The following is a 13,282-nucleotide window of genomic DNA, read 5'->3' on the forward strand; positions in this document are numbered from 1 at the left end:
TAATCATGCAAGTACATTTTTGTGTGGCCAGTGAACTACCCTAAGCCTTCAACACTGGCCATAAGCTAGCTGTATTCATTACACTTTCCCATAGAGACATTTGTTTTGTTTGTGTATTGATGGTCAATTTTTGGAAAACATTAATTTAGTGACATGTTTGCTTCAGTTTGAATTTTAGGTTTAATTTGGGTGTAAGCCTAATTTAGTAGCCTATAGCCTATTAAATGCAGCATATTCTGTCAATTTAAGTTCATGAAAAGCAATGGTTCATAATTTTTCTCTGTAGCTTGATAGACTTACTCCCTAACACTTCCCATATCCACCATCACTTTCTTCTGACTGTTGTTTTCTCCTAATCCTGTCCGAAATCTGCTCCCTTCCCAGAAGCTTTGATTGATGCTGTCTTTTCATTTTTGTCTATGAGTTTTTATGAAAATGAAACCAAATTCTGCTCAGCAGGTCCAGGGACAAATTGTTGAGGAAAAATATAGTAACAATAGGCTACAAGATCTCTCCACTACAAGTTAAAGCAATGACCGATAACACCAGTGATAAGATTAGACAGGCCTATCTTTTTGACATTGTACTGCTGTTTACTGTTCTGAAGTACTGTTATTTTTAAGCAACTTATCTCTGACTTATTCTTTTTTACCTTGGGGAAAAATACTGATGTCTGGAGCTCAGTGACCTCAATGGTGCGTAGGCTACGGCCATGGACACAATGTTGACACTTATGACGAATTCTAAAATAATGCATTGTCCCCCTGTTGCAGAGCAGTGGTATTTTCCCCCATCACGACCCCGCCTCTCCAAAGATCTGCTGACATCTGAGGCAAGTGCACGGCTTTGGTTACCATTTTGGCTCTGTACTGAATAAAAGGTTCCATTCGTAGGTCGTATGGGGATCCAAAATGAACGGCCATGTAAATACGGTTTCACCAACAAGGCGCTAGTTGCTAGGATGCGATGGACATTGTTACTGTTGCGACCCCTATCTGACGCATTTGCCTTGCATGCATGCTCCCTTGAATGGATAACCTACTTCTGACCGTAGAAGGTGGAATGCTGTCATTTTCATCAACGAAAAGTAGGCTATTAGGCTAATATATGGCAACCACTGGCAGTATACAATACGTGAAAAGACCTTTGCGTCTCGTTTGATCTGCTTAACCATGGCGTCTGAATGCACCCAAGAGGCTGTTTTGCGTTACCTAATTGAAAAAGGAGGGAGAGTAAAAAATAGAGAACTGATTGACCATTTCAAAGTAACTGTTTCCCTTGACCCTACGACAAAAACGACGTTCAAGGAGGCATTAAAACGTTTTGTGGATAATGTCGCTTTTGTCAAGCAGGAAAATGGAGAAAAATTCGTCTGCTTGAAGAAAAAATACAGAGAGGGGGGGATGCAAACAGTCGTGAGAGATGATGGAGAATGCAATGGAAATGGTCTCCCTGCTGATGTGATTTGTCCATCCGAGCGGAATGAAAGCAGTCACATCAATGGTGCTACACATGACCTGGACAACGGTAATGAACCCTCGCCATTGGGAAAACTCTCTGAAAATTGTGTACAGAATAGAACGTCGAATTTAAATATGACTTTAGGTCTGTCCTCTATGGAAAACGAGGGTCGTTTTAGCTCGACTGTCAACGACGTTGCAGAGAAAAAAGTATCTGATGTTCATTTCGAAACAAGGGATAAAGTGTCCGGTGCAGAAGATGAAAAAACAGAGGACATTTCACATTTCGCTTTGAATGAAGGTAAACGCTTAATTACGCACGACTCCACAACATCAGAAAATGTGAAATTAGATATGACTGTAAATGTTAGACCTGTATCTGAACTAACTGTCACTGAATTGGAAGATGGAACAACTGAGGAGACAGCTGCCATTCGTCAAGTTCAGTCATCTCCCAACCCCGACACCACTAACGAAATTGATACTGAATCAGCTGTTATCAAAGGACCGTCAATTTCTGTAGTTAATCGCCGTCGGACCTCAAGAGGCTCTCAACGAAGTTTGCTTGCGCTTTCAGAAGACGGGATGAATGAGGCTGTGTTTGATTTGGTGAATAGTGGTGATAGTAACACCCCAAAAAGCAGCAGAAAGAACTTTATTGAACTAATGATGAGCAGCTCACCCCAAGTCCGCCGCACCCTTGTCCACAGAAACTCACAAAGTAACATTGCGGTAAGGAATAGGGAGTCAATAAGAAGCGAGGGAGACACAGCCTCCCTGCTTTCCTCAGCAGATGAGGACTGCACAGCAGTGATGCTGGACCCTCTGGAACATGAGTGGATGATGTGTGCATCTGATGGACAGTGGGAAAGCCTTCAACAGCTCCTGGTCTGTGATCCAAATCTGGTTACAAAGAGAGACTTTGTGACAGGATTCACTTGTCTGCACTGGGCAGCAAAGCAAGGCAAGCAAGAGCTCCTTGCCAAGCTGGTCAGTTTCGCAAAAGAGCATGACATTCCAGTCAATATTAATGCACGCTCCAGTGCCGGGTACACTCCTCTGCACCTTGCAGCCATGCACAGTCATGTTGAAGCAATGAAATTGCTTGTGGGTGCCTTTGATGCTGATGTCGAGGTGAGAGATTACAGTGGCAAAAAAGCCTCACAGTACCTCAGCAGTAGTGTGGCAGGGGACATCAAAGACATTATCGGGGCGTCTAGTGACTCAGATGTAGAGAATGCAGAGAGTGGCGCCGGACGATGGAGGTTGCCTAAAGTTCTGCCATCCAACTTGAACCCACTCAGGCTGCTTAATCACCCTGATGATGCACAGGGTGAGAATGCGGCCGCAGTGAAGCCCAGATCTCTCTATAGAAAAGCCTCCATAGGCAGGATCAAGCTGAACAGAAGCCGCTTCAAGACCCAGATTGTTCATAGCACATCATTCAGAGAAACGGATGAAGGAGAGGGGTCCCTGAAGAGTCCAGTGAAAACCAGACCTGTGTCAAACCTCTTTGGATGAACTGATAGATCCCAGCCTTGCGGTTACAATGCCTTAACATGAAGTTGATGGCATGCGCTCAATTATTGATCACCTGATGGATTAGATTAGTGAAAATCCCACTCATATTAACCTACTAGTACTATACTATACTGTAACATACTATACTGTATGTCACAATGTTGTATTTTTCCCAAATGAATCCCTTTGGTCTGCTAATGCACAGGAGTATTTATCCAAATTGATCCAAACCTAGTAAATGTGTGATCAATGCCTTGTGATGCATTTTAAGGAACAGTTGAGGAGTAAAAGGCTGCACTTGCCACTTTTTTATTAACTTGTGAATGAGCCAAGTAATTCATATTAATGTTATGTGAAGACATTCATCCCATTTGATAATCACTCACATGAAGTAGGTTCAGTCTCTCAGCCACTATGCAGTATCCACTCAGAATTTTGCACTACTTTTGTGTGGTTTTGTACAACTGTAAATACAGTTTTCATGTGGGCATGCACTGTATGCACGAGTCTAAACGTTCATCCTGGAGTGCATTTAAAGCTGTTTGGAACCCCTTGCATTTAACTCAAATTTCCCTGCATATTGTGTCGAGCTTAAAGCAGAAATGCATCTGGTTGACAGCCGTCCGTCTTGAGAGATGATGGGGTCTCTGCACTTAGATCAGTTTTGATGAGTTGCAGCGCCTGGTGTGGCTGAGTCCGACCCTTAATTGGCAGGCTCTGTTACAGCTGCTTCAGGTGAAGACAGCTGCCGGTTCAGTGGGTGCCGAGTTGGTCCTCTGCTGTCTGCGTTTTCTCCTCTCTTCCCACTGCTCCTCTCTCCGTCTTTCCCAACATTCAGTTTGTAAAATGCTCTGCTGTTGCAAAGTTGTACTGGACTGACACAAGCCAGTTTGGTAAAAACCTCATTCATGCTGATTTATGCTGCTACTTCTTGTCTGTAAAAGTCAAATGTCTTTTCCTAAGGATTCTAACCAAGCAATATAGTCTTTATGATAATCCTTTATTTGTGGTGGTTTGTACATGGCCAGTTTTATATTAACCTTCAGTTGTTGTGTCTGTTGGTGGAAACTGGTGATAGACCTCACCTGATCTGTGCGACAAATGAAGCCATTTTGCCTGACCTCAAATCCATTCCCTTTATTTTATTGAATAAATAAATATATATGTGAAACTATACTCTGCAGCATCAGTGTAAATCATTGCAGCATCATAGGGCTGCTTTCTGTTTGTCAACAATTATGTCAATCACCAATTTTTTCGCCTAATATTTTGGTAATCGATTGATTGGTTTGAGTCAGTTTTTGGGTTGTTTCACCATCAGCACTTGTCATTATCCACATACATCCACATATCTGTGTACCTCAAAATATGTGATTATGTCCAATAATTGTATGTTATTAATGTCTAGACTTAACAGCACCCTATACAATTGTGGGAAAAAGTGCTTTTTGTTTTCATTTAAAGGGACACCAGGCAAGCCTGATGCTTTTTCTCTACGAAACTCCCCCTCACTCGGTCTGAAGCTCTTTTCCTTTTCTTTGCATCTTCCGTCAAGGGTTTTCGCTGCTTCTTCGCCGGCTCTGCCATTATACACACGTTTGCAACTCTGTGCTGTAAACTGATCCTGCTTCGGTCGGCGGGTAGGATACACCGAATTTGCAAGTGGGATATTCTTCCTACAGGCAGTAGGGGCGGGCGAAGGAGCCTTCATTCGCCCCGTAATGAGTCATTTAACCATATACCGACTTACGAAGATGATTAATTAACACGAAAACATTGCCTGGTGTCCCTTTAACAGTCATTTTCATCCTGAAATTGATGTTTCAACTCATCATATTACCAAAATTGTACTATGGGCAGAAAACGACCATACAAGGCCATTCTGTATGTACAATTTGATGACAGAAATACGTTTAGAAATATACATGTAGATGACCCAGTTTAACTTACTTGCAGTTACAATTAATTTTCCATTAAAACGTTTTTGTCCACTTCAAAACATACTCAATAAATATACACTATAAAAAGTAGATATAACTTGCTTAACCAGTCCAATTATGTAAACACAAAGAACAATAATAAGCACTTCAAATCATTTATTCAAATATGTAACCTATACTGATGGCGAAAAACTACATGTTTCAGATGTCCACTCCAACACACCAATAGCATTAGAAGTATAGCCTATAAGAATTGTCAATGACCAGTTGCCATGAAACAGTTCCTTCCTTCAATGAATGTAGACTAAACAAAAAGGTTTAATTTGAAGGCCTTGTCAAACAAAGTGCTTACTCTGATTGTGAAACTCTTTTAAAGAAAGAATTCTTTGATTGCAGCCTCTTACACATACACTTCTGGTGTACTTACTCCATGATAGTAATCTTGTCTTTAGACAAAATAATGAATTTGAGGATGTAATCTTCGGCTTTGGGAATCACCGATCGACACTGATCTTATCGAATATCTGAGAAAATAATCAACAGATTAATCGACAAAATAACTGTCAGTTATGAGCTTCACCTTGCATCAAGTATGCATGTGTGTGTGTGTCTGTCTGTCTGTGTGTATGTATGGGAAGAGGAACTGAAGATGTTTAGAATGGAATCAAGGTAAGTAAAAAGTGATTTAATAAAAAATAAGTTTTGCACTGACTGAACATTAAACAATGCAATACATGAGGCCAACTGAGTCTGACATATCTCCTGACACTATTGTACTGAGAAGCTGAAAAGATCAGCTGTTCATTTATTTTAGTGGATGAATTATTAACACAATTAACTTTCTTTATCTCAAGTTACAACAAGGCTGAACATTGTATTGTTTATTTATTATTTAACGGATTTACCGTTAAGTATCAAATAAACGTCCATTCTGCACCTGTTAGCTAAAGTGAATTAAGATCAGGATGGCCAAACCCCTGATGTGACAATCTGCTACAACTCTTCTCTTTGTACTAGTAGTTTAGTGTTTCTTCATCAGCTTAATGTAATGACATGAAGCTGAATAAATGTCTTTTATCCTTTGTCTGCTATGTAAGACTCTCAAAACCATTTTTTAAAATTGTTTTATAGAATGGAATATCTGTATGGGATATTTAAACAGATAATGTGTACAGTATACTCATTTCTGCTAAAAATTTTGCATTTTGACATGTTCACTTAGGGGTATACTCACTTTTATTGCCAGCGGTTTAGACATTAATGGCTGTGTGTTGAGTTATTTTGAGGGTACAGTAAATTTACACTGTTATACAAACTGTACACTGACTACTTTGTAGCAAAATGTAATTTCTTCAGTGTTGTCCCATTAAAAGATATAATAAAATATTTACCAAAAAATATATTAAGGAGTTAATATCCTTAGCTCCTTAACTATTATTACAATGGTATTACCACTAAATTTAATAAAGGGAAACATTTGATCTCAAGAATATCAAATAATCCTACATTGTATGACACTTCAGTTACATGAGTTTTGTTGCATTGAATGAAGAATTTGTTGTATAATGACTTTTAGCCAGAGGCACACTGCACCTTCTTCCAGATGGTATTAGCTCAAAGCTTTGGTGGAGGGGATGGGAGGCATCATGGATGATGAAGTTGGATTTTCTTTCCACTGCTTGTATAAAGATCAGATGGCTTTTGTGGAATGCCTAGATCTTAACAGCTTGCCTATATCATATAGCCAGCTTTCTCTTGCATTTGTTTGGTAGAAAGCTGAAACAAGAGTGATGTTGAAAGCGATGACAGACTCTATCAGTGACTGGTATACTCTGGATAGAATGTCCTGTCTCACTTCAATCCTGCCTTCTGAGCAGACACATGCACTGTTGGGCCTTTTTGTAAATCGTGTCAAATATGGGTGAAGGTGAGACGGTTGTCAATCAAAGTACCAAGGTAGGCTACTTGAAACTTTCAACTTGATACACTCTTTCCAGTCTCAATGGTGTGGATAGTGGATGAGGAGTATCAAGCAGTCAGCCCCTATGGTAGGAATGTCGTGTGAAAAATCACTTATTTTCAGTATCTATTTTTTGTTTGATTTTGTGTGGGCAAAAAGTGTCTCAACTGTACTCAGTCTACCCTACAGTTCCTTGGTCTTGGTGGTGTTAAGTTCCAGTGAGCTTCTCTTGAACCAAAGTGCCATTGTGTTGACATAATGCTTGTAAGTGGACCGGGAGTTTTCACCAGTGAAGTTTGCCACTAAGGCCATGTCATCCGCATACTTAAATAGCTTGAGTTCGTTGCTGCTGCAGGTGATCTCATTTGTTTGGAGAATAGGACAGGTGACAACACACAGCCCTGAGGCTGTTGGTGGGCTTAAACTTAGTGTTGGTTGGTTGAAAACAACACCACAGTAAAACCTTTTTTCCCCATGCCACCACCTTCATAAATAGCTGACTTGAGCTATCTATTAGCCTTTGCCACAGAAAATGCTATTTTTCTGATGATCTTTCACTGTGCCTTTGAATTGCATATTTTATTTTAGGCCTATTTTAGTTCAGATAATTGGCATAGTTTAGATTAATCACAAGCATCACTGTCACCATTATGCTTTAACTATCATTGTGGTTAGGGTTCATAGAGCTTTTTTTGTTGTTGAAGGTTGAAAAAAAAGCACCTTTTATCAAGCTGGTGAAACTGACGAAATAGCCAACTCAATGCTTACCACACGAGGGCGATAAAGATAGCAAAAAAATGTTTACTTGCGAGTAGTTCCTGTGTGAACGAGGTCATTCTGGGCCCTACCCGGAAATGTTTGTTAGTAGTCAGTTTTCTCAAAATGAACCAGCAAATTTAGCTAGATTTTGTAGTCATGCCATATTCGATATACCTGTTACAGAGCCCGTGATTAACATCGTAATCATGCACACTGAAATTCAGCTTTGATAATTGTCAAGCAAAGGTTTGTATTTAATTGATAACGGATTTCTTCCTCCTAGGATCCTCACCGGCTTGCTCGCGAGGAAGGAAGCGTTTTGCTAAAATACGCTTGTAACATTAACGTTAGTTAGCAGGTTATCGACTAAAGTTTTTACTGTAATATGTGTTTGCTCTGCCTACTTGCGGACGGAATAATTGAGCCATACTAAATCCACGAAGTTAGCCTTTATGATTAACGTTAGCTGCTAATATTATGGGCGAGCGGTCTAAAGCAACGTTGTTCTTTTATGAAATAGCTAACTATGGTAGGCCGTTACGTTAGAAGAGCTCACGTCTCGAGTTGCCACTGCGGTATGACAAAATTTAAGTTGGGGTATGTTTACATATTTCACATCAACGTAGACCAACGAATGTAGAGCCAAATAACGTTAGCTGATCAGGTTGAAAAATGGTCATCCTTACTAAACATCTTTCATCCTTACATAAACATTTATATTGCTTATCCTGTTAACGTTTCTAAATGTGTCGAGGGGAAGTGGAAGTTGGGGCATGTAACGTTAACTTTTGAAGTTAGGCTAATGAAAAGAATAACTTTGCTGTTATCTCTTGTAGCTGTCCAAGATGACCACCATTGTCCACGATACCACAGAGGCTGTTAAATTGTCCCAGGCACACAACCTTTACTTGAAGCCCATTGCGAAGATGACAATCAATGTTGGCCTCCCTCAACTTAAGCTGCCTGGCAAGTCTATCTCTAACTGGGAGGTGATGGAGCGACTGAAAGCCATGGTGCATCCCGATCAGTTTTCCTCCCTGCGCATCTCCAAGAGCACCATGGACTTCATTCGCTTTGAGGGAGAGGTGGAGAATAAGATTGTGGTCAAGTCTCTCCTTACCAAACTGGATGGCAAGAGTATTAAGCTGAGCGGCTTTACAGACATATTGAAAGTCCGTGCTGCAGAAAACAAGGTAGACTTCCCCACTCGCCATGACTGGGACTCTTTCTTCAGGGATGCCAAGGACATGAATGAGACTGTGCCAGGAGAGCGGCCCGACACCATCCACCTGGAAGGGCTGCCTTGCAAGTGGTTTGCCCAGAAGGATGCCTCGCCAGACAAGCCCTCTGAATCCGTGCTCAAGGCGGTGTTTGAGGGATTTGGCAAGATTCGGAATGTTGACATCCCCATGCTGGACCCTTATAGGGAGGAGATGACCGACAAAAACTTCAACACATTCACTTTTGGCGGACACCTAAACTTTGAGGCCTACGTCCAGTTCCAGGAGTATATCGGTTTTGTGAAGGCCATGGACACACTGCGAGGGATGAAGCTGATGTTCAAAGGAGAAGATGGAAAAGCTGTAGCTTGTAATGTCAAGGTCAGCCGCTTGCTAACGTTGATGTAGTTTGCAGAATAAAACCTAGGTGGCATATTTGCTTTGTTCAGGAAGAACGTGTCTCATTAGGAAGCCTCAGCAGAAGATTGGTTTGCATCTACCAGATTTTATAGGTTGTAAGTGATGAGAAGGCATTGGCGTTGTTTAAAATTACCATTTAAAGGTATCATAGTGTAGGCTTGACATGACCATAAGTCTCTTAACCAGGTGTAGGCTAGTTCATGGAGTCTGTGCATTTGACATTGAGCAGACTTACATTTTAATCTCTTTTGCAGTTCCTGAAGCGTATAATTTGAGAGAAGGGTGAGGAGCAAGCGGATTGTCTCGGTAGTTTCACTAATGAGATGGAGTCAATTCATTGAGAGGGATTGCATAATGCTGTCAGTGTTGGGGGCTTTTAATCAAATGAATGCCAAGGCTGAGCTATCAAATCAAGCCTGGTTCAAACTCTGGGGTTTTATTAGTAAACATGGTCATATCTCTACAGCCAAAATGTAGTGAGACCAGATGCATAACAGATTTGTGGGTACTACCAGGAGACTTATCGAAGAGCCATTTTTATAAAAGAAGCACAACATACAGTATAGGCCTAACATGTACAGTATTATGTGGGAGTTGGTCAATTATGAGTATGACATAAGAAGATTATTTTTTTGATTTGATGTCAATTTATTGTCTATCTGGATGTGTATTGTATGTATTGTCTCTTGGCTATGAGTACGAACCTCTCGTCTGTGGAAGTCATTAGAGCTTGTTAGAACGACCATCTGCAGTTAAGTTGACCTTTGACAGATTGGATTCTTTCCTCTCTTGCCTAGGTGGCATTTGACACGACCAAGCACCTGAGTGAATCAGCAGTGAAGCGGAGACAGCAGGAGAGACTGAAGCTGCAGGAGCTGGAGAGGCAGAGAGAGGAGCAGAAGCGCCGGGAGAAGGAGGAGGAGGAGAGACGCAAAGAGGAGGAGAGGTGAGCTAGCCTAGCGCCCCTGCTCTCAGGTGCACAGCTCTCACCAGAGAATTGGCTTCATAGATACCCGTAGGAGCTAACGTGAACACCTCCTTCTGCTCCTCCTCCCTCGGTAGGAAGCAGCGTGAGCAGGAGGAGGAGGAGAAGGAGCGGCGTAAGGTGGAGAAGCTGCGCCGGCGGGAGCAGAAGCTGCGTGAGCGCGAGGAGAAGCGCAACCAGAAGAAGATGAAGCGGCAGCAGGAGGAGGAGCAGCGCAAGCTGCAGCTGAAGATCGCCACGGAGGAGCGCAAGCTGCTGCTCGCCCAGCGCAACCTGGAGTCCATCCGGCTGGTGGCCGAGCTGCTGAGTCGGGTCAAGGTCAGAGCATGCCTGGCTATGCGCCCCGCACACCAGCTGACCACCAGCACCACGGCGTCTGAACATGTAGGACCTCTGCCCACAACACTCCACTCGCACAACACACCCACGTAGCGACAGCTTAGCGACAGCTTAGAGACATAGGCACAACAAGCCTAGAGGCAGAGGTGGAGACATCTCTAATGCTGAATTTACCGCCCCTTTACAAATCTGTGGTCTTGTTATAGCAGATTATTTCAAACAATCCTTGTGTTACTTGCTTCAACACTGAGAAAATGCAGCCAATTTTTGTCCCGTTTTGTCTAAGGGGTTTGCCTGAGCCTAATACCTTTAGTGTGAACGAGGTCTTCTACTCTCTCTGTCTCTACCTCACCACCATTGCTCTTAGTTACTAGATGTGACTAGAACTGCAGTTCAGAGTGCTAAAGGAGCTTAAGTAGTATATGTATGCTAATCTTCAAATCTCATATCACTAACTCTAGGTTGAAGCCAGTCCCTTTCTGTTTGGCTTCACTGGGCTCAGGTGTCTTGTGTTGGGTGAGGCTGACGTGTGTGTGTGTGTGTGTGTGTGTGTGTGTGTGTGTGTGTGTGTGTGTGTGTGTGTGTGTGTGTGTGCGTGCGTGTGTGTGTGTGGCGCGTGTGTCTCCCTCAGAGCTTGCGGCAGCAGCAGCTGGAGCAGGAGCGTGAGGAGCAGGCGCAGCAGCAGAAGGCGGAGGTGGCGCGACTGCAGCAGCTGGAGGAGCGTCGGCGGCAGCAGGAGGCCGAGCTGCGGCGCGTGGAGAGCGAGAAGGCCCGCGCCCTGGAGCTGCAGCGCAAGGAGAGGGAGCTCCGCGACCGGCTGCTGGGGAACCTGCTGAAGAAGAGCACGGCCACAACCAGGCAGCCCGACCAGGAGGAGGAGGAGGAGGGGGAGGAGGAGGAGGAGGGGGGGCTGGGGCTGGAGCTCTTTGTGAGAGACCCAGTCTTGGGAGTCCAGCTGGAGTGCCAGACTTTCCAGGCGGGGGCTCAGGTGAACGGGGTCCGCCACGGGGCAGGCAGGCCGCTGGGGGAGGGACTGAGCCGGCAGAGGAAAGGAGAGCGGGGGGACCGGGCCGAGCAGGGGGACCGGCGCGCAGAGCGGAGCAGAGGCCGAGGCGGAGACGGCGACCGCGAGGGCACGCGCAACCTCCACAGCAGCAGGAGACGCAGCAGGAGCATGAGGAGGCGCAGCCTGGAGCTGAGCCGGGCCCCGAGGAGAGGCGGCGGCGGCAGCAGACGGAGCCCCGATGGCCGAGGTGGGGGACGCAGCGGCGGCCGGAGGAGGCGCAGCAGGAGGAGAAGCGAGAGCCGGCACCGGCGCAGCCACAGCAGGAGTCGCGGCCGCCGGAGCAGGCGGAGCTGGAGCAGTAGTGGGCGGAGCAGCAGGAGCAGCAGCGGCGGCACGAGCAGGAGCCGCGGCACACGCCGCCACCGGGGGAGGAGCCTCAGCAGAAGCTCCTCCTCCAGCCGCGAGAGGCGGGACCACAGACATCACAGTCGCAGTTCGGACAGAAACCACTCAAGACGTCGCTAAGCAAAAGTGTTGTCACTGATAGCATGTCAGAATAGGAAGAGTATATTAGCTTTGGTTGTGAGAACCGAAATAATGCTCAAAATAAAACTTGACTTTTGATTGTAATAGAAATGGTGGCATATTTGGTTAAATGTCCACTGTCTGTGCACTACTATGTTAGAAAACAATTCTGTTTTTAATGCAGAGAGTTTAGCTGCTTATCAGGAGAGATCGGTCTCTTTCCCAAGTGCTGTGCTGGATTTTCTGGATGTCATCATAGTTTAGAGAAAATACCTCATCCTAAACGGTTTTCCATCAAGTGATGAAAGATCAGTTCTGTAGTACCTGTGCTAAATGATGCGTTACGGCCCTTTGAGTTTATATACTCATCTTGAGGACTTTTTAGGAGACATCAAGTTTTGGTTCATTTCAAATGACTGAATTTCATTGTACTCATGTGTTACACAGAAATAATTTGCCTATAGCCTTTAAGTAAGTGCTTAAACCATTTTGCCATTTGTCCATGTTTGAGAGAGAACTGAATCACTTTCCCTGAGGCCAGACTATTTGGACCTTAGTGAACACTGCCAGGGAAAATCTGGATTTGTGTGTGGTTTATGAAATAGACCTGTGGATTAATTTGACAACCCTGGTCCAGATTATTGGTAAATGCCAAAGATGTGGAAATGATCAACTTTTTAGAGAATAGAAATGAAATACACAAAAGAAAAAAGTGACACATTCAATATGTAGCTAGTGCTAGTTGCTAGATGTTTTATGTTTCAAGATATTTTACGTTTTATTTATTTTTTGTTTTATTTTTCATAGACAAACTGTTTTTTTATTGTCTAGCTGAACTGCATTGCCGTGCCTCCATGATGACTGGGGGAAGTTGAGTTTCCGTTCAAGACCGCCCAGTGTGTTCAGACGCAATAGAGTGAGATGTACTGTGACTGGACAGTTCGGCAGTGTCTAAACCAATAATAATTACCCACAGGGTTTGAGTTGACGTTTGGGAATAAAAGGGAAGTAGTTTTGATTTGGACCGGGTCAGTTTCTTACCTTACCAATACTGTTGCATGTGCTGTCTGCGCCTCCATAACAGCCAGCATTCTAATCACCGTTGTCCCTTTTAATAATCCCCAAATAAATCTCCTTTAAATGACCA

At 43.7% G+C, this 13,282-nt stretch overlaps 2 protein-coding genes across 2 annotated transcripts; both read left to right on the forward strand.

Annotated features, from left to right (window-relative positions):
- Positions 1 to 835: 835 nt before the first annotated feature.
- Positions 836 to 4,137, forward strand: sowahca (sosondowah ankyrin repeat domain family Ca). Its single transcript, XM_048238403.1, has one exon. It carries the CDS (start codon positions 1,173 to 1,175, stop codon positions 2,979 to 2,981), a length of 1,809 nt encoding a protein of 602 aa, XP_048094360.1. The 5' UTR covers positions 836 to 1,172; the 3' UTR covers positions 2,982 to 4,137.
- A 3,570-nt stretch (positions 4,138 to 7,707) lies between these two features.
- akap17a (A kinase (PRKA) anchor protein 17A) lies at positions 7,708 to 12,135 on the forward strand. Its single transcript, XM_048238450.1, has 5 exons — positions 7,708 to 7,886; positions 8,477 to 9,241; positions 10,078 to 10,226; positions 10,343 to 10,583; positions 11,236 to 12,135. Exons 2-5 carry the CDS (start codon positions 8,486 to 8,488, stop codon positions 12,133 to 12,135), a joined length of 2,046 nt encoding a protein of 681 aa, XP_048094407.1. The 5' UTR covers positions 7,708 to 7,886; positions 8,477 to 8,485.
- The last annotated feature ends 1,147 nt before the right edge of the window (positions 12,136 to 13,282 follow it).

Source organism: Alosa alosa, chromosome 3, assembly GCF_017589495.1.
Source record: "Alosa alosa isolate M-15738 ecotype Scorff River chromosome 3, AALO_Geno_1.1, whole genome shotgun sequence".
NCBI classification, from domain to species: Eukaryota; Metazoa; Chordata; class Actinopteri; order Clupeiformes; family Clupeidae; genus Alosa; species Alosa alosa.

Bases quoted from the DNA above. Each gene is read 5' to 3' on its own strand.
- akap17a (XM_048238450.1), top strand. From the start codon at position 8,486: ATGACCACCATTGTCCACGATACCACAGAGGCTGTTAAATTGTCCCAG. The intron at 10,227-10,342 runs GTGAGCTAGCCT...CTCCCTCGGTAG, and splicing joins AGACGCAAAGAGGAGGAGAG to GAAGCAGCGTGAGCAGGAGG. The intron at 10,584-11,235 runs GTCAGAGCATGC...TGTCTCCCTCAG, and splicing joins AGCTGCTGAGTCGGGTCAAG to AGCTTGCGGCAGCAGCAGCT.
- sowahca (XM_048238403.1), top strand. From the start codon at position 1,173: ATGGCGTCTGAATGCACCCAAGAGGCTGTTTTGCGTTACCTAATTGAA.